The sequence below is a fragment of the Apium graveolens genome, chromosome 1, assembly GCF_009905375.1.
Source record: "Apium graveolens cultivar Ventura chromosome 1, ASM990537v1, whole genome shotgun sequence".
In the NCBI taxonomy this organism is placed as follows: Eukaryota; Viridiplantae; Streptophyta; class Magnoliopsida; order Apiales; family Apiaceae; genus Apium; species Apium graveolens.
Window position 1 is genome coordinate 187,121,854 of NC_133647.1, and position 27,233 is coordinate 187,149,086.

Genomic DNA, 27,233 nt, shown 5'->3' on the forward strand with positions numbered 1-27,233 from the left:
ATTGACGTCTTCTTCACTGTAACTACCAAAACCTTTGTGTATATACTCAATAAACAACCTGTACTGATTCTAGTAAAATATAGATAATTTCAAAGTCCTTATTCTATATGAATTATCCAAACCAGTATTGTTGAGTTATATATACAACTTCAATTTTGTTCAACAGTTAATATCAGAATCAACATAATTCGTATACTATTCATCTAAATTAACTTAATTTTTAATTAAAAAAATAGTGAATATCGATAAAAATATATATATATATCTGAATGGGTAACAATATTTCTTTTAGATACCTTTTCTTAAAAATGTTATGAACAATGCTTAATATATTTATCATTAAATCATGTCATTTAAAAAATATTAAATGAACAATTTAGAAATTAAATTTATATTTAAATTTTAAATAAAATATGTAAGATTATAAAAAGTCTGTACATCGCATATATAAAATATATAATGTTTAAAAAATTAATAAGCGACATATATTTACAAATTAATATATTAATAAATTATTAATTTATCATTTAATTAATTTTTTTGGGTTTACCTGTAAATAATATTCTCTCAGTCCCCGTCAATTGTTATTGTTTCTGAGAGAGTGTCTTACACGCATTTTAAGATTGTTATTGTTTCTAAGAGAGTGTTTTACACGCATTCTAAGATTAATATAAAGTATAGTTCTATTTTTTTTTAAAAAAAATTCTATTTCTAAATAAAAATAAAATATTTAAACTTTATTCAGAGAAAAATATAAAAAAGATTATATCTTGTAACAATGGGGACGCATGGAGTATATGAAAATAAAATCCAAACTGCTCAACTCCATGGTCCTGGGATAAGCTTGTGTGATGAGTACTTTTAACAAGTTTTAACAAAGTTCAAACCAGTACTAGGAACAGCAACAAAGCTGGGTGAAACAAAGTTAAGGAATGCAGTTGTTTGTGCGATATCAAGCACACCCATTACCATTTTTCACCCGTTCAACAAAACCCTTCTCTCTTTTTCACTCTTTTCGATTCTTCACTCATGCCAGATTCTCCCGGGAACCAGGTACTTGTGGCACTCTTGTAATTTCACCAACGTGTATATATATATATATGTATATATATGTTTCTTGTAACATCTTACATGAATTAGATTAGATGTTAAAATGGGTTCATAAGCATGAGCTTACAAGTTCTAATTGTCTGTTATAAATTGTTGAATGGCTTGATATATGTTAAGTCGTTGACTTGGAACTCGGGTGTTTCATTTGTGAATATTGTTTGTATTGTTTTGTATATTTTTTTTTAAAGTGTAGATTGTTCCCTGTGCGAAAAAATTATCGAAATATGTTAAGAAATCTGCATTTGTTCTTTTTTAGGAGTGCACAATGATTGTTCTTTAAGTTCTCACCGTAAAATGGGTTATCCAAAGAACACGACCTATATTTATATGAGATTAAAAACTACGTTAAATGCCTGTGAAAGTAGGTATACTTCGTTCAATAGTCGCCTTATTTTATAGATTTCATTTCACCCAGAGGGTAAGTGTTGTTGTATATTGTACATGATCAAGTTAGTTTTGTTTCTCATAGCGTCAGGGATCACATTAGAGTGGATATTTATTTGCCTTTACACTCATTTAGAACTTTTAAGTAGACTTCATTTAGAAGTTAGTGAGATATCTCATATAGGCTCAACCATATGGACATCAGGGATGATTTTCAGTAACCATAATTTACTGAATAAGGGGTTTGGTGCAAAATAGGCAATATTCCTGAGTTCTTGGACTTTTTTTCTTGTCGGAAGTCATTGATTTATTTCATATTTCATTCAAAGTAATAAGGCCATACATATAGTTTTTTGAATTCTTTATATTTCAGCAAGGATCCTTTTTAATGTAACTGTTGGATACACTTTGTAATTTTGAACTAGATTTGGAAAAACCTGTAAAAGAGGCAGATAAATTGAGTGAAATGAAGCAGAAGATTGTGGATGTTGGGATCAACTTCGATTTTACTTCTGCTGGCCAATACATTATCCTTACCTGTCCAAAGGTTTTATTTCTTAAACTTTTTTCTTAATTGTTCTCTTTTTTTTGTTAGAATCCTTGTTTTTTTGCACCATTCCATATATATTAGATAGAACCTAGAAGTAAATTTCACTGCCGGCCCGATATTTCTAGTACTCTGTAGTTGCTTTAACAGTGTGATCACAAGTATTCGTACGAGTAAATTTTTATGGACAATTACGTCCCACAAGCTTAAACTTTGCACTGAATTTTTATTGAACTTAATTTAAGTAGATGCCATGGCACTCTGCTTAGATAGTTTTTACAAGTTCTGTAGTTGACTTCAAGTGATATGTCATTTTGGATATAAACAACAATGAAAAGCTATCAGATTCCAGGCATGCATGTATATAGAGAGAGTTAAAGTAAAAAAGAAAAAAAATGGAATCGTTAATAAAGGTTCAACTGAGGGTAAATATACCACTATTAATCTGGGCGAAATCGTCAATTTTAAGTAGTTCAGGTACATGTATTCAAGAGTATAGACACAAAAAATACACCTTAAGATTGAGTCAGGTTTGTTCCTCCGAACAATGAATTTCCTCTACTGGTTCCAAATGTAGAAAATCTATTTGCCCTTTCAGATTGTGGCATTGTTACGTTGGTTCACTTATAATCATTTTTTTTTCTGTTGAGACAGTGTAAAGGTGGACGATCTTTGGAGAGGACTTTATCTTTTCATATTAATCAAAACAAGTATGTAAGCATTTAAGCAACGTATTCATGCATGTGAGCAAGTTATAAAACTCTTTCACACCTTATTCTATTTGGTGCTTTAGGGAATTTGCAATGTGGAGGTGTTTCCGTATGGAATGTGGATGGGCAGATCGGGTAAAGTAATACATGCTTAACTATTGTAATTTGATCTGATATTTGGAAGTCATAGTTTCGACCTGGTAATAACTTCAATTGCAGGTCTTTGCAGATTCTGTAAACCAAGATAACAAATTAAACTTATCCAGGAAAACAGAAGAGAGTCTGGGATTGGAGCCACTTAGCCATGAGGTACTTATTACCCTTTTCACTTGCACTCTTAGAGTATTAGTAAGGAATTCCTTCCATAAAATTGGGCATATTTGAACTGGTTTTGCATGATGCTACTTTCTCTTGCATTGATTTCTAGGGGGCTCTAAAGTTGTTGTGGTAAGTACTCTTGCACGTGGTACATTCAATACCAATTATGCTGAGACTGCAGTTAATATATATAACAAGTAAACTATATGCAATGGGAAGAGATAGATTACCTATTAAACTATAGTAAACGATAGGATTATATTTCACCACATATTTAGGACTTAATTTCTCCTGCTATATTGAGTGATTGCTGACAAAATAAGTATTGTAGGCTGCCTGACTTCATTTATTTATGAGATCAGTTAATAATATGAGTTGTCATGTATAAGATAGTTTTTTGGCAATCTCCCGTGAAGAACAATTTTGAGCCTCTTCGAAAAATTGTAAGCTTTCTTGGTCCAAGTGTGTTTTAATTTAATTATAAATTCATATTTTTTATCAAATAAGTCTAGTGGAGAGATAACCCTCATGATTGGTCAGAAATTCCATCCTCACTTTTGCTTCAATAATTGGCCCAAGTGGATTTTTTACGGGAAATTGTCCCTATATTTTTTCCAATATTTATATCGCACCAATTAAACTATTTTGCTTCTAGCCCTCTACTTTAAATTTGCGTATTATACAGTACTTTTTTTCTTTGAATAATAATATTAGTTCGCATAGTCTGAATAATTATTAGCTGTGTTGGAGTTATTATTTTATTTATATCAACAAAACAGGTATATCAGGACTTTCAGTAATTATGAATAATTTTAGTGCATTAAATAGACTTGAGAAGTATGTTAAAAATCAATTTGCACGAGGATGACTAAATTTTTCTAAAGCCTTGCAGCGTGCAGTATTTTCTTTTGTTTCGTGGAACTTATATGTGACCTTTACAGTGACAGCATGTGGTTTACTTTTTCAGCAATCTACCGATGTTTTAGTTTCTGCAGATATCATCAGTTATCTTCCATAAAATTTATATAAAATGATTATATTTATTTTTGAATAATGTTTCAGCTGACTGCATATTTTGCTGATAGAATGATATCCGAAGAAGTTTTGCAGAAAAACTCTGTTATGCAACTATCAACTGACCAGGTTAGACAGTTGAAAAGCATAATTATGATTTTTAGAGGGTCATAATTGCAATGAACAACTCTTACCTTAGCTTGTTGCCAATTTGAATTTTAGAACTAAGGAGCCATCTCATTGATTACATTTTCTATTAGATATATAATTGGGCGATACTCAAATTTCAGATCATTTTAATCATTCCATATCCACGTCTGTTCATTTTACAGGATATCATTGCTTTTACTTACAAAAGAAACGGAGTGATTATAAATTGCAAATACAGGAACATTATCAACAAAAAATTTTGGCAGGTACCTATATCAATTATTGTCTTTGAATTATGTATAAAATAAGTAGTGAATTCTGAACATGGTGGAGTTCACTAGGAATAAGCATTTCCGTATTATCGTGTACTAAGGCTTACCACAAAACGGTGACCCTAATTAAAACTATAACAGTATCCACTGCATCTGTTTCTTATTCCGTCTTCAACTATTATGATTACTTGCATGGATGTGCTGTACAAAATCTTATCTTTCTGTTCCTAATCCGTAGGAGAAGGGCACAGAAAAAATATTGTATGGACTTGATGACATAAAAGAAGCAGATGTGATAATCATTGTAAAGTACTTGATCACACTGCTTTTTTTAGTAACTATTTTCTGTCTCTGTGTGATTAATAATACTGAAGACTCTAATGTTACCTATAGGTTGAAGGTGAAATTGATAAGCTCTCAATGGAGCAGGCTGGACTTGCAAATTGTGTTAGTGTTCCTGATGGTGCACCACAGAAAGTTTCATCCAAAGAGTTGCCGTCTCCAGACAAGGTTTATATCTTTTACTAATAACTTAAGAATATCTTTATTATTAATAACATAATAAAAGGACAAAATCTAAGACAGATATCTTTAGGGATTGGAACTGCATATGAAGCATATTCTTATCCTAAACATTTCAACTAATATTGTATGAAATTTGAAGACCAATATAAATATGTATATATCAAAAAATGTGAATACAAGTCTTGCATTTTGCTTCAGCAGCCAATGTCAAAACCAGTTCGGATGATTTAACCACAGTCATGATTAATTGATTAAATGTAAATCTTATCTTATCTTTGGCTCCAGTTACGCATCTTATCTCATCTTATTCAGGATCTTCAATTCATTTATCCTGATACTGATACATCCATATGTACATCCTTTTGTGTAAATCCAGGACTCCAGATTTATGTATCTTTGGAATTGTAAAGACTATCTAGACAAGGTTGGTAGTTTTCTGTCAAATGTGTGCTTACTACCAGAGATGCTCGCAGTGTTCATTAGCTTCGTTTTATTATATTTTCAGGTTATATCTCCATGTATATAATGCGTATTATTTTCCTTAATATCATCTAGGCTTCAAAACTTATCCTAGCAACTGATGGTGACTGGCCTGGTCAAGTCTTGGCTGAAGAACTTGCACGACGACTTGGGAAAGAAAGGTCACAACTTACAAACAAGCTTGTTTATTTTGAGAGTCCCGTTTGAATCCTCACCCTTGGTTAATATGTTTTTAAGATTCGTGCTTAGCCTATTGAGATGAACATTAGACATATCAGATTAGGTTATCATCAAACTTCAGGAGGCTTGAGAGGTTTTAAGTCATCAATGGGCTGACAAGTCTTGTTATTCAAAAGCAAGACGATACAGATTTTCTGTTCTTTTGACTTATTAGTTGCCTAGTAATACCTTTAATTAATAACTTTCCGGTTCTAACTTTTGAAGCTTGCTAAGACAAACTTCGAATGGATCCTTATTTGTTGTCTACATACTTACATATAATAGGTTAACACTTGAGGAAGGGAATGACTGGAGGAAAATATATATCTTGTCAAAAAGTCCTATCTTCTAGGGATATTGTGGGAGAATAGCAAAATATTACGAGATATGCCAAAGCTTCTTTGATTAATAATATGTTTGAGCACGATGTAGTAGATATTATTTTTGACCCGAATCAATTTATCATCCCTTCATTTGACCAAAGGCCAATTTATATGCGAGCTGCAACTTTTTTAGCTCCTAACCGTGTCATTTGAACAAGAAATTCTTAATTTGCTGTTAAACTTGTTATAACAATTAAACATTCCTTAGCTTTTGACTTTATTAGTCTTTCCGATCAATTTGACTTTTAAAGAAAGCATCTGATTTGAAATTTAATATATGTGATCATATCTGTCTCTTTTTTTCTATCAGATGTTGGCTCGTGCAATGGCCTAAAAAAGATGAGTTGTGTTGTTTTAAAGATGCAAATGAGGTATTCATCTTTTTATATTCCCCCCCTCTTTTTACAATTTCCTTTGTTATTGCAGATAACCCTTGGGGTTATTTGCAATATTAAGATTACCTTGTACAAAAAAGAAACCCATAGATTAAAATTTCGGTAAATATTAAAACAGATTATACTTGTGGACACTAACCTTGTGTTTAAAGGGTCCGACATTCATTATATTTCCTCATATATGTATGGATTAGGCACAAATTGGGCACTTCTCTTTTTCTTTCCATGACTTCCAAATCAATGTAGTCCCTTTTGCCTTCACCAAATCAACATGACCAAAATAGTACCTCTGTTGCAATTCGTACTTGCTTGCCTATTTGGCTTACTTCACTATCACAGGTCAAGTAGATAATCATTAGTCGATTTTGACTTATTAGTCAATATGACATATGACCAGTTAGACAAACGACCCTATACATTTATCTTAATCAAGCTAGAAACTTTTTCTTACCTCATACTGTGGGCTGAAATATACGCAAAGTTAATATAAAGAGATAATAAAACTTAATCGTAGTTATTGATATGTAGTTATTTATAATTTTATTAATCGCAGAATGTCAATTGTTATATAGCAGATCAACCAAGGATAAATGCAGTATTGCTCCCTTGTATCTACTTAAGCACCTCATAAATCTTATTATTTCTAAATGGCAATCGGGTTGATGACGAGGACCGCCGACCGTATTTTATATTAAAAAAGTTCAATACACTTTACACGTGGCATCCTGAAAGAGGATTTTTATAACTTCTGAAAAAGTAATCAGATATAATTGTCTATTACTTTTCGTTTTTTTAAGGTTTATAAATAAGCAAACGGAGCAACATAGCATAAAAAGACATGTGCATGAAAAATCAATAATTTAAAATGTGTTTGATATATCTTATTGTCTAAGAAGTAAGAACCAAGTCCAGTATAAATTAAAACATAATTGTCCAAACATAATTAGTAAGAATCAATTAATATTTATTCTTTCACCTATTGTTGAAACCAAATCAATTAATATCGAAGCATTACTCCAACAGTTACGGATACTATTAGCAGCACTTAAAGCAGCTTCCAATCTACTATTAGCTTCTAACTATAAAAAGGTAAAGTATGATATTCAGTGCTGACAAAGTTTATGAGTACTACAGGTTCTGAAGAATTTGGGGGCAGGTGCTCTGAGGGACGTAATTGGTAATGCGGTATTATATCAAACTCCAAATTTTAGTACAAGGCAACTGAAGTGAACGAGTCGTGTCCATTTATTAACGTCAGTGTAAGAATATATAATGAGGACTTCAGCAGCAGAATCTTTGTATGAAGGCTGTATGTAATGTTGATCAAGTACAAGGCTTTCCCACATTTTAATACATTGCGGCTGCAAACTTTGTTTCTCATGAAATATATGATTGATTGTACTAATTAACTTTAAGTTAATAATTTATAATTCTATCGAACAATGTATATTATTCTCTCCGCCCTTTTATTAGGCAAGTTAAGGCAACACTCTGCTTCACAAAATTTTTCTACTTTCTTTTGAATGTTATAGGTTAATCATTTGTGAAAAACATAACCAATAGATAACCCAAAATTACCCAGCTACAAAAAAATAAAATTAAATATACCAAGCATCAGTGTCCCATTTCGGAAATTTAACAATTTTCTTATTATTATATTACTTGCATTACATTATTAATTTATTATTTTTATTATTGTTATCAACTCTTAACTACTTTTAATATATTAAATCTAATCTGTAAAACTTACTCTTTGAATCTGTAGAACAACTGAAGAGAAGTTTACTCAAATCTAATCTGCTACTATTTTTTATTATCAGATTTGTAGTGTGTTCTTGTTCATTTTAGGCATTAGATTTTAGCTGGGAGTCGATCAATCAAATATAAAACATGTTTTTTGCGTAACACATTTTCTATATTAATACAACATGATTTCAAGTTAACATAATATTAGTCATACTCCAATCATTTTTACTTTAATTTTATAATATCCAAAATATGAGCTTAAATATGATCTACTTAACTATCAAAACGATAAGTCCATAATATCTCCAAAACTATATTGTACAATACATTTATTCTATTTTTGTATTTTTTTGAGTTTTGAGCAAGAAATTTGATATATATTTAAAATCAGTCACTCGGACATGTAATACCGGGTCGGATCGGGTCAAAATCTTAACACCAAATTAAATAGAAGGGGATATATTGGCGCCCCAATTCCCTGCCTTGCACAAAAACAGGGACAATAAAATCTTTCAACTTTAAACCCTAAAAACACTTAAACCCACAACAATAAAAACATAATTTTTCTTAGCCATGCTTCTCAATTATCGCAAGTTCTTGTGCTTAAACATACTAATGGCTTCAAAAAACTTGTTTTTTAAAGCCACCCCTTTACCAAGAACTTCACTTTTAAATTCAAGAACTTACTCAAAACTCATGTTTTTTAAAAACCCTTTAAAACCCACTTCAAATTTGAGTCCTTTTTTGTTGAGAACTTGTGGGGTTGCTTATATTCCTCATGCAAGAACCTACAATCCAGGTAATTTGTTAGAGAAACCCATGAAGTTGTGATTTTTATGGTTTTATATGTGTTTATTTGTAAATTTGTTTGTTTGGTGGTGGTGTTTTAGTGGTTGTTGATGTTTGTTTTTCTTGGTTTTTTTGTAGTGGAAGTAGAGAATGAAGAGGTTGATGAGGAAAGTAATTTCAGGTTGAAGATATTGAATAAAAAATTGGAGAATGTTGGGATTGGTTGCGGTGATTGGAGTCCGGGGCAGTATCATGGCTTGATGTGTCCGATGGTATGAGCTCTTTAGTTTCGTTTTTCCCCTCACTCGAAAGCCCATTTATGGGTCGAAGAGTGGAACACCGACGCCCATCTTTGGGGTATCAATTGCCTTTAGTGTCCACATTAAATTGTGAGAATGTTGGGGGTGGCTGGGAATCAAACCTTAGTCCTCCCGCCAGCCTAAACTCTACCATGTTGAGTAACCAGCTCATCTAAAACCTTAAGGTGTTAGAGGAAGGCCCCAATAGGATCATATATTTAACAATTATCCCTGAAACGTTATGGCATTATTAGAATCCGTTATATGCACCATATATTAATTAGCACTTTAGCTCTGTTGCACGAATTGACCATCATAACAATCCTACTATGAGGCTTGGGGCTCCGTATGCCCACAATTTTGGAATTAGTAGGGAAAGAAGGGTTCGATTTAGGGATCTCAACAATCCCAGTATATGTGTCCCCAATTCAAACCCATTCCCGAACCTACACTGTGATACACGTTTAGATGACGCAACTTGCACAAGAAGACAATATAATTGCATGAAGGATGTGCAGTCCCGTTAATTGGCACAATATGACCATAGAGCAACACACAAAAAAGTGTTGAAGGTTTGAGAATAATCCGGGTTTAGAGAGTTCCGAGCTAAAGACCTCTCCCAAAGTTGAGCAATAGTACATGTTAGATGGCCATCTTCCCCAAGACCTTAAGATGGAAGTAAAGTCATAGTAAAATAAACTAGATAAATCATAGATCATGCAATATATGATATAATTAGCTGTATATGTACCATAATTTAATTTCTATATCTAAATGTAGCTTTTATTGGCGTTCATTATTCAGCATTATACCATTCAAGCACACATTCACTTGTAAATATATTAAAGCTTGTATTATTTGTATAAGTTGTTTGGCATTGCACTACAATTAGTAACAGAGGTATTATGATTGATTGCCAAGTTATGCAAAAAGTAATTTTCTGATTTTGAAAAGTTAAGAAATAAGAAGCATGTGAGGATGTTGACAGAGATCATTTGGAATGTATCTGGATAAAGTTGTTTTTTTTTAATAATTTCAAAGTACCATGACAATATATATAGTGCCATAAATCCACTTCCTCCCAACATTTGACTCCTTGTCATGTCAAATGTGTCATATTTCAATCAGTTATGACAGCCTCTTGTTTTACTTTTCCTCAATGGTTTTCTAATATCTTTCATCTTATAAGTTAATCTTAATCTATGATATACATCATTCTTCCCCTTGGAATTTGATTACCCAAAAAGAGAATCAGCCATGTTTTTTTCTGTCTAATTCTCTTTGTGGTTTCTTCCTAAAGATATTTTCTATTTTATATTTGACATCCTTATTATTTTTTCTTTTTGTAGTGCAAAGGTGGAAATTCAGGAGAGAAGGCATTAGCTCTTCTCATTGAGCATGACGGGTAACTCTAAATTTCTTTCTCTAGTTTGGTGTTTTATTTTATCCTAGTGGTATTTGGAAGTAGTATCATTTGATGTTCTGTAGGAATACGGCTACATGGACCTGCCATCGAGCTAAATGTGGGTGGAAAGGGGGTTTGAAGGTGAAATATCCGATCTTTGTTTTCTTAGTTGTCTTTTGATATATGCAACTTCTTCAGATGCGATATTTACACAACGGGCTGTAGGCTTTGGCTGGTTTGAAGTCAAGTTATAAAAAGATGAGTGGGACTACTGCGGTAAAGAAAATAAGGAAGATTACGGAGCAGGAACTGAAATTAGAACCTTTGTCTGATTCGGTAGCTTCTTTTTTACTTTCCCTTTTAACTTCTCCTATTAGGAAATTGATTGTAGTGTTGTATGGTAGTGACTAGTGACATCCTATTCTTTTTATTTAATTTCAGTTCACATAATCATAAGTGAGATGCTCCTCTTATGCAATGAAAGATTTTGAGAAGCTCAGTAAAGATTCATCAGCACTAATTCTAATAAAAAAATTTGAGAAGAGAGAAAAAGGAGTAGAAATTGAGGTGGAAATTTATGGCGTTCTGCTATAAAGTAAATGGTAAATGACAAATAAGAAATATTTTTTTTTCCTTTTTTGAAACTGGAAGATGAATATAAAACAAACTCAATGATCATAGCCTAGTTTAGTATTGATCTCAATATATAAATATTTGCTGGTACATCTTAAGTAAGTGAATGCCTCTTTTAATAAATTTTAACCCTTTTCTCTTATTATTAAACTATAAAAGGCAATCTGTTAGCCCCTAACCGTCGTCACTAATGGGAAAGAAGCTCATCCTATATTAAAATGCATAATTTATGGAATAGACCGCAACACTAGTTCTAGCAGATTCAATAGGCTTAAACCGTTATCAGTGCTTTGCCATATTCATGAATTATATGGTGAATTTACTGGCAAATTTAGATCGCATACTCTTAGTTTTGCTACGTTATCAAGAATTTGTGGCATCTTTATGAATATGATGTCATACAAGCAGCTTAATTCTTTCTTTTTAATATCAATTCAGATACGTGAATTCTTTTCTATGCGGATGATATCAGGGGAGACATTAAGGAGAAATAATGTGTTGCAGTGTACACATGATGATAAGGTGAACATACTTTGATCCTTTAAAAATATGGTCTTCATATTTTACACTGTTTTCAATAAAAATAATTTATTATATTGCCACAATGATTTATTAGAACCAATATATAGGCAGATCAGTTTCTTTCTAAAAAAATTCAACTCCTTTGCAATCGTCTTATAAGTCAGTACTTTGGTCCATGTCTACATTATCCTACTTACAAGCAACAATATTTTGTCTTTATAATATTGATTCTAGATAGGTGCCCGCAGTACATACGTACATGTGATTGACTGATTGTTTATCTGACCATGTTATGCTAGGTGTTTAGTAACTGTAGCTATGCTTATTCAGATGAGAATATTACATATGAAGACTTATCTCAGAAGAGGAATAACCATCAAGAAACATATTGCACAATAGAAAAAACACCCTGATCATATGTGACGATGGCTGAAGCAGTCAGATTATAGGATGCTTTTAGGTGTAGATAAGGACTTCAAAAGAAACATATCTTCGGATGCACTGATCACCTAAATTTCATTGATTCAAAGTGACTGTGTCAGGAACCGGGGTCGCGAACTCGCGATAGTTATTGTTTGAAGAATATAGAGAACATTAATCAGTTTTGAAAAATACTGGATAGTGCAGATGAGAGAGAGAGAGAGTGAGGGAGGGAGTTCTCATATATCCATTTTTTATTCCCAACCTTATTTTGGTTGTGTTAAAGATTCACCAATGAGTCACTCCCTTTGCTAAATAACTTACTCGTGGTCAGTCCAACTAAATTTAATATTGTTAAATAACTCTCAGGACTGGATATACTTTTTCTCCCGAGTCCAGACATCTTTGTAAGACCAGCACAGACTGCCATAAAAAAATTTCATGGGCCCTACCAAGTCACTTTGATAATTTCCTACTATGGTACCGCCACTCATTATTTTATCTTGGGATAACTCTGTCCAACATCCGGCACTCGGACATGTAGGGATGGCAACGGGTCGGGTTCGGATTGGGTTTTGTAAAATCCAAATATTTTCGGGTTATCCAAATCCAAATCCGTCGGGTTTCGGATCGGATCGGGTATCCAAAATTACGAATAATGTAGTAAAATTTAATATTATTTATACATACAAAGTACAAACAGATTACTGCGGATATTACTGCGGAATCGAATTTCCCCCCTAATTACATTTATATGATATCTAAAAATAAAATACATTAACTAATAAGTTAAACAGATTATATTGCGGGTTGACATGGTGATTAATATCTAAGATATGTTGATAACATAATATTTAGTATTTCATCACAAATTAGTTTTTTTATAAATATATACAAAGTACATCTTACATAATAAAAGCTGATTTTGAAATAAAAAGTCATAATTCACTTAATAAGTGTCAACAATCTTCATAATAATCTACTATTACTCAAATAATACAATAACAATATGTAAATTATATGTATTACATCTAAAATATTACATATAATCTATAATACATGTGTTGGGTTTTAATCGGGTTTTGGGTTTGGATCGGGTTTGGATTGGATTTCGGATTTCGGATCGGATAGTTGAAATCCAAATCCAAATCCAAAACTTAGGGTTCGGTTTCGGTATATCCAAAACTTCGGATTTCGGATCGGATATCTGTCGGATTGGATTAATTTTCCATCCCTACGGACATGGTCATGGACACTCAACACTTGATTTGTGCCAAAAACATGCGAAATTATTTAAAAAATTTGAGTCTGCCATTTGGACATGTATCCACGTTGGACACTTTCAGGAGAGTTTGAGGAACATTCTCAAAATTGAATGGTTTAAATTAGTCATAAAAAGTAAATTTGCCTATTAATGTCCAGAACTTCAGTTAGTTTTTAGAAGAGTTATTTTAGTTGGACCTGCTAATTCTGGAAACTGGGTTGACACCTGGCAGGATGTTATTGCGTTCACTTATCGGAGAAATGGGGAGCTCGTTGGCTGCAAATATCGAGACGAGAACAAAAAGTTTTGGCAGGTAATAATTAAAAAAATCTCTCTTTCTGTATAAATCTTTATCTTCGTATTGCGTTGTCATTATAAATTACTATCTATACTGAAACAGCAATTGTTACAGTCTACTAATTTTATTTAATAAAAATAGTTTTTAACATATTTGTTGAATCTAATTAGGCGGATATGCGGAATATGACAATAGACTACTTTGTTGAAACTCAAGATATTCTTGCATGAAATCTGGGTGTATTACTCTCGCATAGATAAACATTCAGCTGCACAGATTTAGTGATTAGCGGAGGATCTAATTTGTTGCTATATAAATATAATTTTACTGTCTCCATTATCGTTTGTTGATGTAATGATATCACGCTCTTCATTTTGCAAGTCCAGATTTAGTACTCGAGTATGATTCTACGTTTTTTGTTTTGGAATTTGAGATATACAACATTACGGAATTGTGAACAGTGACATAACACTTCAACCTTTCAACTAAAGAGAAGAATATGAATAAACAAGTCCTCTTTGGAACTATTATTTCCTTTATTTGTTGAATAGGTGCGCCTACTGATTTTAAGATCTAATTTTATTTTCTTTTTTATATGTGAATGCTATAGTCTTAGACCTCCATAACTTAGACATTAAGCAGGCGCCCTCCAGTTAAAAAAAAATGTAAAAGGGTGGCTTTGTACTTGCATTGAAAGATTCAGATGTGATTTATCTTCTCCAATTACAGTAGAACTATAAGTTTGAAATTGTTTGACCTTTTACAACCGTTGTTCCATTTATCTGCAGGAAAGTAATACGGAAAAGATATTGTACGGATTGGATGATATTAATGGAGCAACTGAAATAATCATAGTAATATATTTTGCTCTGTGAACTTCTTAGTCCTTACTGAATTCAGTTTTTCAATCTTCTGGTCTTTGTGCAATACATTGAAACTTTATTCAATGTAACTATTTGCATTCTATTGTAGGTTGAGGGTGAAATAGACAAGCTTTCAATGGAAGAAGCTGGCTTTCGTAACTGTGTTAGCGTCCCCGATGGTGCTCCGCCATCAGTCTCCAAGAAGGAAGTGCCATCGAAAGAACAGGTCTATGTCAACCCATAACTATATAAATCATAATTAAGTATTGATAATCTTTTTGATATATTCTGGTTATATATGTCAGCGACTGTTCACATCAGAGATTTTATTTATTGGAGAACCTTTTTTTAATAATATTTTGTTTGGAGTTATCTTTTATTTTCTCCACAAAGGGTTATTCTTAAAGGCCTTCATTTATTTTCACTGTACACGATAATTATTTTAGCAGGACAACATATGTCTTTCAAGTTCTCCATTTAAAGTGGTTCTTCTGAGAATCTTTCTCAATATACATATATTTTTTTATTTTACAATTATGAAGCAAGAGTTTGGATGGTGGGTATGGATAGAGACTGTGACGGTACAAGATTAATATCTCAAAACAGACAGTTCTCACAAAGAGAACACAAATATTTTATTTAATTCACTCTTCAGATCCTTTTGATATTGAGTATTACAGGAGTTTATATTGCAATCCAAGTAAAATACTAATGAAATGAAATGAAAATTAGTCCCATCTATATCTATTTTTCTATATTGATAGACTACAACAATATGTATAAAACAACTCTTTTCATCTTCCTATTACCATAAATCTAGAAAATACCAAGTAGTCTAATTACCTAGATAATTAGGATCTATTTTATCATTCTTTTTGCTAAGCAATTCTAAAGCAAATGCAACCAAAGGATATTGAACCTAGATGTGCGAGTTGCAAGGCAAGATTACCACTGGCTGCATTTGAATAGGTGACTAATTTTATCTATGAATAATTTATGATATTTTCAAATTAAATTTTACATTTCTTTGTTGACTCCATCGTCCCCTAATGAAAAAAGCTCGACTGCGAGTTTTAGTATGAAGATCTATAATTCCCGAGAGGGGCTTCATAAGAGGTGGAAATATAGCATATCACATGTATATCTGACTTTGTGAAAGCATTCAAGAACAATAAAATCAAAGTAGCGCACTGAAATGAAGTCAAAGTAGCACACTCTGATTTCAGGAACAATTTGATTGAAAACAAGGTCCCCGTTAATAGTAGTTTTATCAAATATAATAATTTGCCAAATTTGTATATTTCTTTGAAGCTAAATCTTGCATAGTGCACATTTTTGTTTAGCCCAATCACAATGTTAATATTTCTTGTTTAGAATCTAATTCCGCAGTCATTATAGAAGCTGTTCTTGATGGGTGAATGGAAGTGATCATTATGGAGTAATTTTTTTACCTGTTATTAGTTAGTTTAAATATACATGGTGTAAAGGGAAATAGTGTATATTTTTGTGTTCTATATGCGGGGCTAGTAGTTTTTTTTTAATCTGGTTATATATTATAAGCCTAATTGTTTATGGGTCTTAGTTCGTCAAGTTTTGTGGGTTGTAGGCTTTGTAAATAGTATTCACACTGAGAAACATTGTTGTATGAATAAAATGATTGCCAAAATAAATAACTAGATTAATGACAAGGCAATCACGCTTGCTATCTCTCTTTTGTCTCATTTGAGTCATGAGTGCCGATTTCTCTACATCTCTCGATGAATGGGTATGTTGGAATATTAATAAAAAAGAAAACAGGTTATTAAAAATTATCTGAACTCGGCTCGTCTAGAAATTTTTTATTTTGCGAAGTATGTTCTATAAATATCATTATTTCATTGAAAATGTCGAGAATCATTTATGTTCAACTAGCAGAACATGTATGTTGAAATATCACTATTTCATTGAACATGTATGTTCTGCAATCTGAACATATCTCCTGCACATTAAACATATTTTGTAAAATAATATGTTTTGCAATGTTCTGCTTGCAGAAAGAATATATAGGATTTCAATAAAAATAATGATCTTTGTAGAACATGGTTCGAAAATAAAACCCTTATGCAATATTTTACTTGTAGAACTATGTGGTTTCCAAGGTGTCGAATAAAATAATGGTCTCCATAGAACTTGACTACCGTTCTTTTACGATTCTATGACCACACATGATTTACTTGTCCATTATAACTAACTGTTCTATCAATAAGAAATAATTTTATATTTAATTATGAAGTGTATAATAATAATTTATTAATTCCTTTGTCCACATCAATATCTTATTTGGACCAATTTTCTTTGACTCCTTTTTTTGTTGCTCATTCTCCGCTATAAATGACAATTGCTATTGTATTATGTTTGTGGATGGTCTTGGATGTGGTGCTCAATCGTTTGTTGAATCTAATACTTCTCCTATGTTTTTTGTAAAGCTAGGACACAAAGTATCAATATATCTGGAACTGTAAAGAGTATCTGGATAAGGTTTGTTCGAAACCTTGTCACGGTTTAATTTGTTTTCACTCCCTCCTTTAAATTTTATATTTATTAGATTCGGTAAATATTCAAATCAAAGTATTAATTATTTTGCTGCTTCGATAGGCAACTCGCGTAATACTTGCTACTGATGGGGATCAGCCTGGTCAAGCCTTGGCAGAAGAGCTTGCACGACGTCTTGGAAGGGAAAGGTATACTGTTATCGGTTATCATTAGGTCTTGTTTTTATCAACATATTATTAAAGTATATTTATACGTATCTTCCTCATTAGTTCTCTATGAAACAGATGTTGGAGGATCAGATGGCCCAAAAAGAAAGATGATGATGAGCACTACAAAGATGCTAATGAGGTTCTTATCTAGTATAGTAGTTTTCCCGACTTCTTTCACGTTTTCCGATTTCTAAGAAACTTCACTAGAGAAATGCGAGTCATCCAAACTTTAAATTCTGACAGACAAGCCGCCTAAATTTTTTAGAGTTTATATATCATTCGCATAAATGATGCAACTTAAGAGACCTTAGGTTTTTTCTTGTTACCTAAAAATGAGAAAATGATGACGAGTTTAATCTATCATCTGTATTGTAATCCATTCTATTTAGGCACAATTGAATTAAACACTCTCGATGTTCCCAATGAAAATTTATCTATTCGTTGAGTTATAAATCACCTGATGTACCTATCTGCTACTTCTGGGATGCAAAATATAAACATTTTAACATTAAAAATAATGAAGTATTGAAAGGTTTCCAATTTCCGTGAATACACAAGTACTATTACTATACATACATTTTGTAGGATCTAAGTTACCCCGACTCGGTTACGGGTGTCGGACACGGGTGCAGATCCACGGATCCAAGTGTCGGACTCTTAGTTTTAAAAAATTAGATTTCGTGGATGTGGATCCAGAATCGGACACGGGTGCGAGGATTCGACACATAACCTTCACATAAGTGAAATTACACCTACTTTTTATACATTACATATGTAAATTCGTGTCTTAAACCACATAAAATAAACTTATACATAATTGTTTGTCATATTTTTAACATAAATTAAAAGGATAACATAAAATAGTAATTTATAGACATCCCTCCCTAGAAGTAAGAGGATTAAGTTGTTGTGAGGCCTTTTAAATCACTTTGAACTAGATTTCTTAAGGTCAGAGTGTCCGGTTTCCATATAAAGGATTCAACTGAGATCCCATACCCGCACCCATGTCATGGCCGGTGGATACAGGCATGAGGGCAAAAATTGAAGAGTCCGGCTAACTTAGTCTAGGATTACCGCTATATTTTATCTTTGTCCACTGGTTATGATCCTGTAGGTTTTCTCCGTATATATAATTACATCTCTCTGTTAAGTGATAGGCTCAAGTATTTAGGCTCTGTTTGGGATTGCTGTTAAAAATTGTTGTGCTGTTAGAAAAAGTGTTGTTGAAAAAAGTGTTGTCAAAATCAGATGACTGTTTGGTAATTTTTTTGATACGTATATGTTTTGATGCAAAAAAATAAAAATAATGATGCTTTTGGTAAGGTTTGATGGTGAAATCACCCGCAACAGCTGAAAAGCAGCTTTTTCTAAAAGCATGGGGGACTTGCTTTCTCTAACAGCAGCTTTTAGGCCAAAAACACTTTTCCGAAAAATAGCTTTTAAATTTTACCAAACAGTTTTTTAACTGCTTTTCATCGAAAAGCTGCTGTCAATACCAAACACACCCTTAGTCTAGATTTGTGGGTATATTTATACGTTGGGTTGCACTTCATGGAGAACACATTTAGTGTGAGAACTGAGAACATTAACTCTGCATTTTTAAAAGAGTGCAATGTTTTGTATATTTCGTCATTGTATACACACACACACACATATATATAAATTCTTCTGCAGTTCTTAAGAACCATTGTTCCCCTAGTTCTCAGCCAAATCACTCCCTAGTACCTATATATATGTTGATATTGAACTTGAATTAGAATAGGGAGAGTGAGATGTCTAACTTCGTAGACCCCCCGAGTACTAAATGTTGCACATTGAAGTGAACAGTGGATAAGTGATTCATAGTTTACTTAAACGAAACCTGCATATATGGGTAAAGAAGCACCCTGTTGAATAAACAACTGTACTATTTCTGTTCAAGTAATAAAATGTTTCTAGAAGTTTTAGTCATTATTATTTATTTATTTATTTTGTATTTTTTCAAAATTCTTTAATTGGAATTATTAACGTAACATAGGTACTTGCCAATTTGGGACCTGAAGCATTGAGGGAAGTCATTGAAAATGCTGAATTATATCCTATACAAGGATTATACAACTTCAAGGATTTCATGGGCGAAATTGATGCATACTATCACCAGACCCTCGATTTTCAGCTTGGTGTTTCAACTGGATGGAGGTCTCTGGATGAATTTTACAATGTAAGTATCACTTTCGTTCCAAATTACTCAATTTATCTATTAATGTAGTTCAGAAATACTGTAATAGTATTCTGCTGACATTATATATCTTAGGTTGTGCCAGGAGAGCTGACAATAGTTACTGGAGTTCCCAATTCGGGAAAGAGCGAGTGGATTGATGCTCTTTTATGCAACCTTGATGAAACTGTTGGTTGGAAGTTTGCTCTTTGCTCTATGGAGAACAAGGTACGTTACTCCATTATAGTCATGGATGTATTTAGAAATCATAAATATCGGTAGCTCCTGATTTGTTTTCTTTAAAGTTATTTACTAATTAAACAGTACATATGTTTCTATCATCTCTAGGTTCATGCGAAGGGCAGTGCTTAGTCTAACTGTGCACAAGTGTGAGATATTAAGTTAGGAGTAAAAACTACAAGTTATTTAAAAGTTGTTTTGAACATTAAATTGTACACCCCTAACTATTTAAAGAGGACCGACTTTGTGCGGTGACTAGGTTTATTCTACTCGTAAATTTGGCCTAGGCCAAGCAGTTATTTCACTGCAACCCGGAAGAGTTTCCTATTTGAAAAGATTTCACATTGATCTTTATGTAACATTTGTTCTTGCGTAGGGGCTAATTGGTTAAATAAACAAGCTACTTGTGTCATGTTGTAAATGTAAGACACCTAAACATGGGCCTGGCTGCATGGTTTTATTGTATCATCCACCATCTCTTTTTGGTATAAATTTCAACAATTTTGCTGTTGAAAAAGCATATTGTCAAATCCATAACCTTTTTCTTGCAACTCCATTTTATATTGAATCAACTACTCAGTTTCCCTGCCCCTTTTGACATGAGAAAGGCTCCAAAGTCCAAATGTTTTCATAATAGTTGACCTGCTTATTCGAGTCCATTTGCTTTAGGCAGTCAGTGCTTGGTCAAGTAGTACGATGTATTGTTGCCCGAGTTTGAGAAGATTATATGTCTGATATAAGCGCCACGTTAAATTTTTAAATGTTTGATATCTAGTTTAAGCATAAGTTGCATTATATGTAAATTTACCGAGACAATGTATTATTAAGATTGCACTTATCTGTTTGTAGGTCTATATTTTATATGTATCTTATAATGGCTCTGTAGATGTTCTGCTTATTATACATATTTATGTTAGACAAATTATAAAAAGAAAGATCTGTGGACAATGCGATACATTAAAAAAATTGATCAAGTTAATTAAACACAGATAACCGACTATTCCCTGGCTTCTTATATGTAGAAAAGTGGAAAAATATCAATCTTCTCAATATCGGGTTTACAACATTAATTAGATAATAGATTTTTTTTTGCGGGGGGGATAAGAAAACACCCGTGGAACCACTATTCCACTATATAATAAAGCCAATGTTATTATCCTACTTTGTTGGTGAGTTTTTCATGCTGTTTCCTAAGAAATTAACATCTAGAAGATTTGTTAATATGTCAACTAATTTTGTTTTTCTGTCTTCTGTTTCCTTTAAGCAGCGTCTTTTGTAATAACTCCCGACAATAGGAGGATCTCTGAATGATGTCTACTTGTCTATATTTAGGATTTTTCTATTGATGCGTTGACTAACAAAATAATTTTCTTCTTGAGTTTATATCCAGTTTTCTCATAATAATATTACATATATGAAATGCGGGTTATTTATAGAATTTAATAATGAGTTTTACTAATAGTAATTGGCACCATTAGCTAATTGATTTTTGACCTGTGGTTGGCGAAGTAGCTAAAGGGTTATTGCACACCCCATCCCACTGGTCTTGTACTGTAATGTTAAGGGCACTGTATGAAACATAGAGTATCTTTCATTGAATAAAAAACTTTGTGCTATTAAATTTATTAGGTCATATACATTCACCACAATTGTCTTATCTATGGTATCTGCATGACCTATATATTTAATAGGCCAAAATTATCATTGGTCATTTCAGGTCTGCCTTACAATTCAGTATAGAATTTTCTTGAAAAGATTTTTTGTTAAGATACAATGCACAAGTCGATATTATGTGGTTCATGCCACAAGATGTTAGCAATTCTTAAAATACATAGCTGTCTAACATTTCTCATTATATACATGTTTGGCTATAGGTTCGGGAGCATGCTAGGAAACTCATGGAGAAACATGTGAAGAAGCCTTTTTTTGTTGCAAGGTGCTGTAGTATACTGATCTTAAATTTGCTGATTATGATGTAATATTTCGACATTATAATCGCCTGCTGTATTGTGTATCCATATCAGCATTTTCAGTAAACTTTTTTATTTAATTCTAGTTTTTGATTTCTTTTGACTTTTTTTTTGTTTCAATTGAATTTTTTTGTTGCTAATTTAGTTGAGAACCTTGAGACTTGTTAGTTTGACTTTTTTTGTTTTAATTGAGAACTTTTTTGTGTTGCTAATTTAGTTTAGAACCACGAGACTTGTTAGTAGAGATGGCTGGGTTTTTCTGTGTATACTTTCATATAAGTCTCTTCAATTGAAAAAAAATTTCATTGCAAAAGAATAAAAAGTAGGAATTATTTAATTTCTAGTATTTGTGTTTAGGTTACCGCATTGCATTTATGTTGCAGGTATGGGGAATCTTCAGAAAGAATGAGTGATGAGGAATTTGAGCAAGGAAAGCAATGGTTGAGTGATACATTTTCTCTTATACGGTGAGTTAGGTGTTATATGTGTTTATCCTAGATACCTGGAGTCTAATTTGTTTTTATTATTTTTCTAGCAGCTTAATATATATGATTAAGTGTATAAAAGTTTCTACATTTCTGATATCGAGGCTTCCTAACAATTAGATAAAACTATTGCATCCCTGATGTGCTTTTAAGTGTTTTCTTGTTTACATTATGTGATGAAAAAGTGTGATGAAACAGATGTGAGAATGATTCCCTTCCAAGTATAGATTGGGTTCTTAAAAAAGCAAAAGCAGCAGTTCAACGATATGGGGTGAATGGACTTGTCATTGATCCATACAATGAACTTGATCATCAGCGTCCTCAATACATGTGAGTTGCATCATGCATCCTATTCACTGAAAATTTTACTTATAGTTGTGTTGAATTATACTGGACAGTTCGTATGGAGGGATTTAAAAGAACTGATAATTGTACTTTGGACTTACTTCCGGAGGATCTAGCTCTATTATATTTGCAATTGTGATGTATTATCTAGAAATTTTGTAGTGAGACGGGAAAGAAAGCTATAGAGCATTGACTTGTATGCCACACAAGACAAATTCAAATACAGGCACAAATTCACAAAGGCACCCTTTCTTAGCAAGAGAGCACACCAAGTGCTAATATTTTCTGTCATTTTCTGCAGAACTTTGGATATTTTGCTTCTAAAGTTGTGTAGCATATCGATTCTTTTTATCTGTTAAGTTAAACTGTGTAGTATGTTGTGTGGCATATTGATGCTGTTAAGACAAATTCAAATACAGGCACAAATTCACAAAGGCACCCTTTCTTAGCAAGAGAGCACACCAAGTGCTAATATTTTCTGTCATTTCTGCAGAACTTTGGATATTTTGCTTCTAAAGTTGTGTAGCATATCGATTCTTTTTATCTGTTAAGTTAAACTGTGTAGTATGTTGTGTGGCATATTGATGCTGTTAATCTATTAACTTGAATTATGTAATTAAGCAAAAATTTGTTATAAACAAAGAGAGAAAGAAACCAATCATCCTTCCTCAATATTCTGGCAATCACTTTCCTTTTATATACTGCAAGTAATATTCTTGTTCCCTTGCTGATGTGGTCCTTTGTACGAATATTCATGAACAACTTCGTTGACAACTCAGGATTTTCAGAAAACCACTCTTGCTTTTTAATCCGAAAGGTTAGCCATTTGCTGGCAATGTTCACAAATGACGGGTCATGTACTGTAACTCTTTCAATTATATTTCTGGTAGAAATTGTCATCTCCAAACAAAATATCCTGATTCAGGCAGTTATCTCGAGAGTCCATACTCCTTTTCCTCAGTTCCCTTTATTTTTGATTACCCCAAAAAAGTTAATGCTCTCAGTATGCATCTGTAACAGGACTGAAACAGAGTACGTGAGTGTGATGCTAACAAAGGTCAAACGATTCGCTCAATTTCATTCTTGTCATGTCTGGTTTGTAGCACATCCAAGACAGGTTGGCAGCTGCAAATTTTGGTAATGCCCCAATATATTTTAGTTGTCATGTAAACTTTGGATTTTCTGACAGATGCACAACTGGGTAGGGGGTCCTCCAAGTTTATATGACATCAGTGGAAGTGCACACTTTATAAATAAATGTGACAATGGAATTGTTATTCATCGTAATAGGGATCTGAAGAATGGTCCTATTGATAGAGTACAGGTTGGCCTCATTTGGGATGTATGTAATTTAATTGTTCGTCATTCGACATTCAAAATTAGCTTATATTTAATTGTTTACTTCAAGGTTTGTGTGCGGAAGGTCCGTAATAAAGTTGCTGGAACTATAGGTGAAGCTTTCTTGTCATATGATAGGTATGTTTGTATGAAATCTTATTCTGCCTAAAATTACGGTTTTTGTTAGGATTTTTTTTTATGACACAATTGCCTATAGTTTCGGCATAGCAGATGAAGCCTTTGATCTATTTAAGTCCAATCCCCATCCCGAAACATCACAATGCTTCCCTAAATATTTTTGCAAACTTGGCTAGTTTCAACGTGGAAATGAGATTTGGGATCATGCTCCCTTCTATTATCTCACCTGTCCCATTCATTTACCATGATCAGTATAGTAGGTTCACCAGAATGCTCTATGTACTTGCAGGGTAACTGGTCAATATGTGGATGTTGACAATTCATGACCCTGCATAGGAAGCTTACATAATTATATGATTCCTCTCTGTAATTGCTGGTTCTCTCCAATTTTGGCGCTACAAATGAAGTCATTTATTTTAATGGAGAGGGAGCTCTGTTGTTTATACCAGTCTAAACTAGTACATTTCTGGCCGGAACCGGATGCAAGGCTATAATGTGAATGATGATAGTACATCCGGCAGTACATAATTGAAGAGGTTTTTAACAGGTATGTTGTTGTAGCAGAGGAAACATGTATTCTTAGTCGTGTAGCCTAGTAATTTTCAAGTTTATAGTTCTGTTACTAATAGTCTTTCAGAATACTCCGGGGTAAACTTGTAGATTTGGAAATAGAAGTGTGTATAATGTATATGCATTAATGATTCATGGATGAGGTCACTATTCTAAAACTTTGATTTTGAAGTCCAATGAATTGTGATGATATTTTGATCCTGAAATATGAAAAGAAGAATATTTAGCGGCAATGCAATATTTGAACTTTGGCCTCTGAGATTGTTTAATATATTTATTGTTGATTCTATAGTTGCCCCCTCCCCCAACATTGTGACCTCTAAAATATGGTCTAGGACGTACTTTAAACGATGATCATGTATATATATTAAACTTTGACAGGGTCCGTATATTATTTTGACTGACAAACAAGATATCACAAGGTCAGGATGAATTAAGGGTTGGATACAAATTATATTATTTGCTTTGTCAAGATTACGCAAGTCTGACCAAGAAATGATTATGTAGTTGAAAACAATTCGAGGTTAGATTGATTAATTTTGTACTTGCCAGTTATTAGCCTAACATGATTCTGTTTTGATTAATTAACTAAAGATGACTTGAGCAAATCTTGAATTCATCATTTTATATTGAATTAAACAATGATCATCTTAGATTTGAACTATTGTACAAGTCATACGTCGTGTATTTTATTCGTAGCCTGCAAAGGAACTAAGATAAGTAATTAACAATCAAGATTGGATGATATGACAACAGAGATTATCAACAAGTATAAACGTTATAAGAAGTACAATTATCATATACATTTTCTTCAATGCCTCGATGACCACTTATATCATGTAATCAATGAAGAAAATTGTACTAAACGTGTTAATATAACAAATATTTATGTACTACCAACACATTTTGTTTTTGTATTATTCTTGAATTATAAATCAGTTCTAAACCTTACGTGGACATTAAATAATAGTATTAATAACTTAAAATAACTTAACGTGTGGGAATATCTTTCTATAATCCTTTTTTATAAGCTTATCTTAGTGTAATACTTTTTTCTGTCGGTCCTTATACCCCCTTTGTTGTAGCAAAGTTATCTGTTGAGTGAACGGAAACTATAAATTAAAACCTTTAATAAAATTCAAAGATGTTACGACTGTACAAAATATTGATTTTCGAAAAAAAAATTAAATCAAGATTATAAACAGTAGTTCTTGGTTAATAAGCTTGTAATTTAAGTTATGCCATATCACTCTATATATCGTCGTAATCACGTATCTGGACTCCTTTTCCTGTCCATCCCAAATTTTGGAATCATTGTATCCAGGCCGCTACAATAGTGGTCAAACTCCTATAATAATCAGTGTTCTAAAGATCGGTCTAGGTTAGGCGGCCGCCTAGGCGCTAGGCTAGACGGTGGTAAAACGCCCCGACTCGGACCTAGGCGGTGATTTAGGCGTTTTTTTAAAAAATCGGGTAAAAATCGGGATTAGGCGGGCTAGACGGTCACAAATCGGTCGTAGGCGTGTTAGGCGGTCAAAAATCGGTCCTAGACGGCCTAGACGGAAAATAATTAAAAAAATATTTTTTTTACGTTTTTATAATTTTAAATCATTAATTTCATAATTTCACACAATATCATGTCAATTTCAAGTATAAAGTATTGATAAGAAGTAACAAGTAATCTAATATATTTATTTTATCACTTAAAATATAAAAATAACATATTATAATTAATTTAAAAGTGTGAATTAAAATATAGTTCATATTGTAAACACAATAATTAGTACATAACGCATCTCAAATGCGTAGATATTGTTTAATATCATTCTAATTTCATTTTTCAAAAAAATATTTGACATATTGATCATTATATAATTATAAAAATTAAAAATAATATTTATATTCTTCCAATTAATATTCCGATTAATCGGTCCGATTAATCTCCGACTTGCCGATTAATCTCTCGAAGGTACCCTCACCACCCTGGCACGCCTAGAAGACTGATAATGATAATAATAGAGTAGGTTAGACAACCATCTCAAGATATAAAAAAGAAAAAAATAAAGAGAAATATACTCGATCACTCCCCAAATTTCAGATACATGCGACCATATAACATTGTTCGGTCACGCTTCTGTAATAGAATAGGTTAGACAACTGTCTCAGAAAATAAAATAAAAAAATATTAGATGCAGATATAAAACACTCTCTAAAACACAAAATCTTTCGATAATGGAACTGGGGCTATTTTAGTCCCAACGTTGTTGTTATAATGAAATTAAAAGGCCCAGACGATATAAACAATTATGTAAGTAATATGACAAATGAGACAGTCTCTTATATAAATGAGACAGTCCCTTTACGAATGAGACAGGTAATGAGACGGTCTCAATTAATTGCAGAATGTAAAATACTGAAATATAAATACAGTAATATGAGTAATATGAGAATTGCACAATGTAA

General features: G+C 32.5%; 2 protein-coding genes across 3 annotated transcripts; both read left to right on the forward strand.

The window, feature by feature from the left end:
* Positions 1 to 791: 791 nt before the first annotated feature.
* LOC141673396 (primase homolog protein) lies at positions 792 to 7,950 on the forward strand. 2 transcript variants are annotated; one of them, XM_074480140.1, is made up of 13 exons: positions 792 to 1,053; positions 1,920 to 2,041; positions 2,696 to 2,751; positions 2,835 to 2,886; positions 2,971 to 3,060; positions 4,132 to 4,212; positions 4,416 to 4,499; positions 4,744 to 4,809; positions 4,899 to 5,015; positions 5,407 to 5,454; positions 5,586 to 5,671; positions 6,423 to 6,483; positions 7,642 to 7,950. In XM_074480140.1, the coding sequence occupies exons 1-13, from the start codon at positions 933 to 935 to the stop codon at positions 7,735 to 7,737; spliced, it is 1,080 nt and encodes a 359-aa protein (XP_074336241.1). In that variant the 5' UTR covers positions 792 to 932; the 3' UTR covers positions 7,738 to 7,950. The 2 variants fall into 2 exon arrangements, with proteins under 2 accessions (XP_074336241.1, XP_074336243.1); XM_074480142.1 differs by lacking the exon at positions 4,744 to 4,809.
* A 772-nt stretch (positions 7,951 to 8,722) lies between these two features.
* On the forward strand, positions 8,723 to 25,018 carry LOC141673389 (twinkle homolog protein, chloroplastic/mitochondrial-like). The gene is made up of 21 exons (XM_074480137.1): positions 8,723 to 9,052; positions 9,181 to 9,314; positions 10,691 to 10,746; positions 10,830 to 10,887; positions 10,972 to 11,082; positions 11,818 to 11,901; positions 13,818 to 13,898; positions 14,672 to 14,737; positions 14,856 to 14,972; positions 17,216 to 17,263; positions 17,381 to 17,466; positions 17,563 to 17,626; positions 19,505 to 19,687; positions 19,781 to 19,912; positions 21,799 to 21,860; positions 22,278 to 22,361; positions 22,578 to 22,709; positions 23,745 to 23,841; positions 23,914 to 24,048; positions 24,133 to 24,200; positions 24,490 to 25,018. Exons 1-21 carry the CDS (start codon positions 8,827 to 8,829, stop codon positions 24,524 to 24,526), a joined length of 2,061 nt encoding a protein of 686 aa, XP_074336238.1. The 5' UTR covers positions 8,723 to 8,826; the 3' UTR covers positions 24,527 to 25,018.
* The last annotated feature ends 2,215 nt before the right edge of the window (positions 25,019 to 27,233 follow it).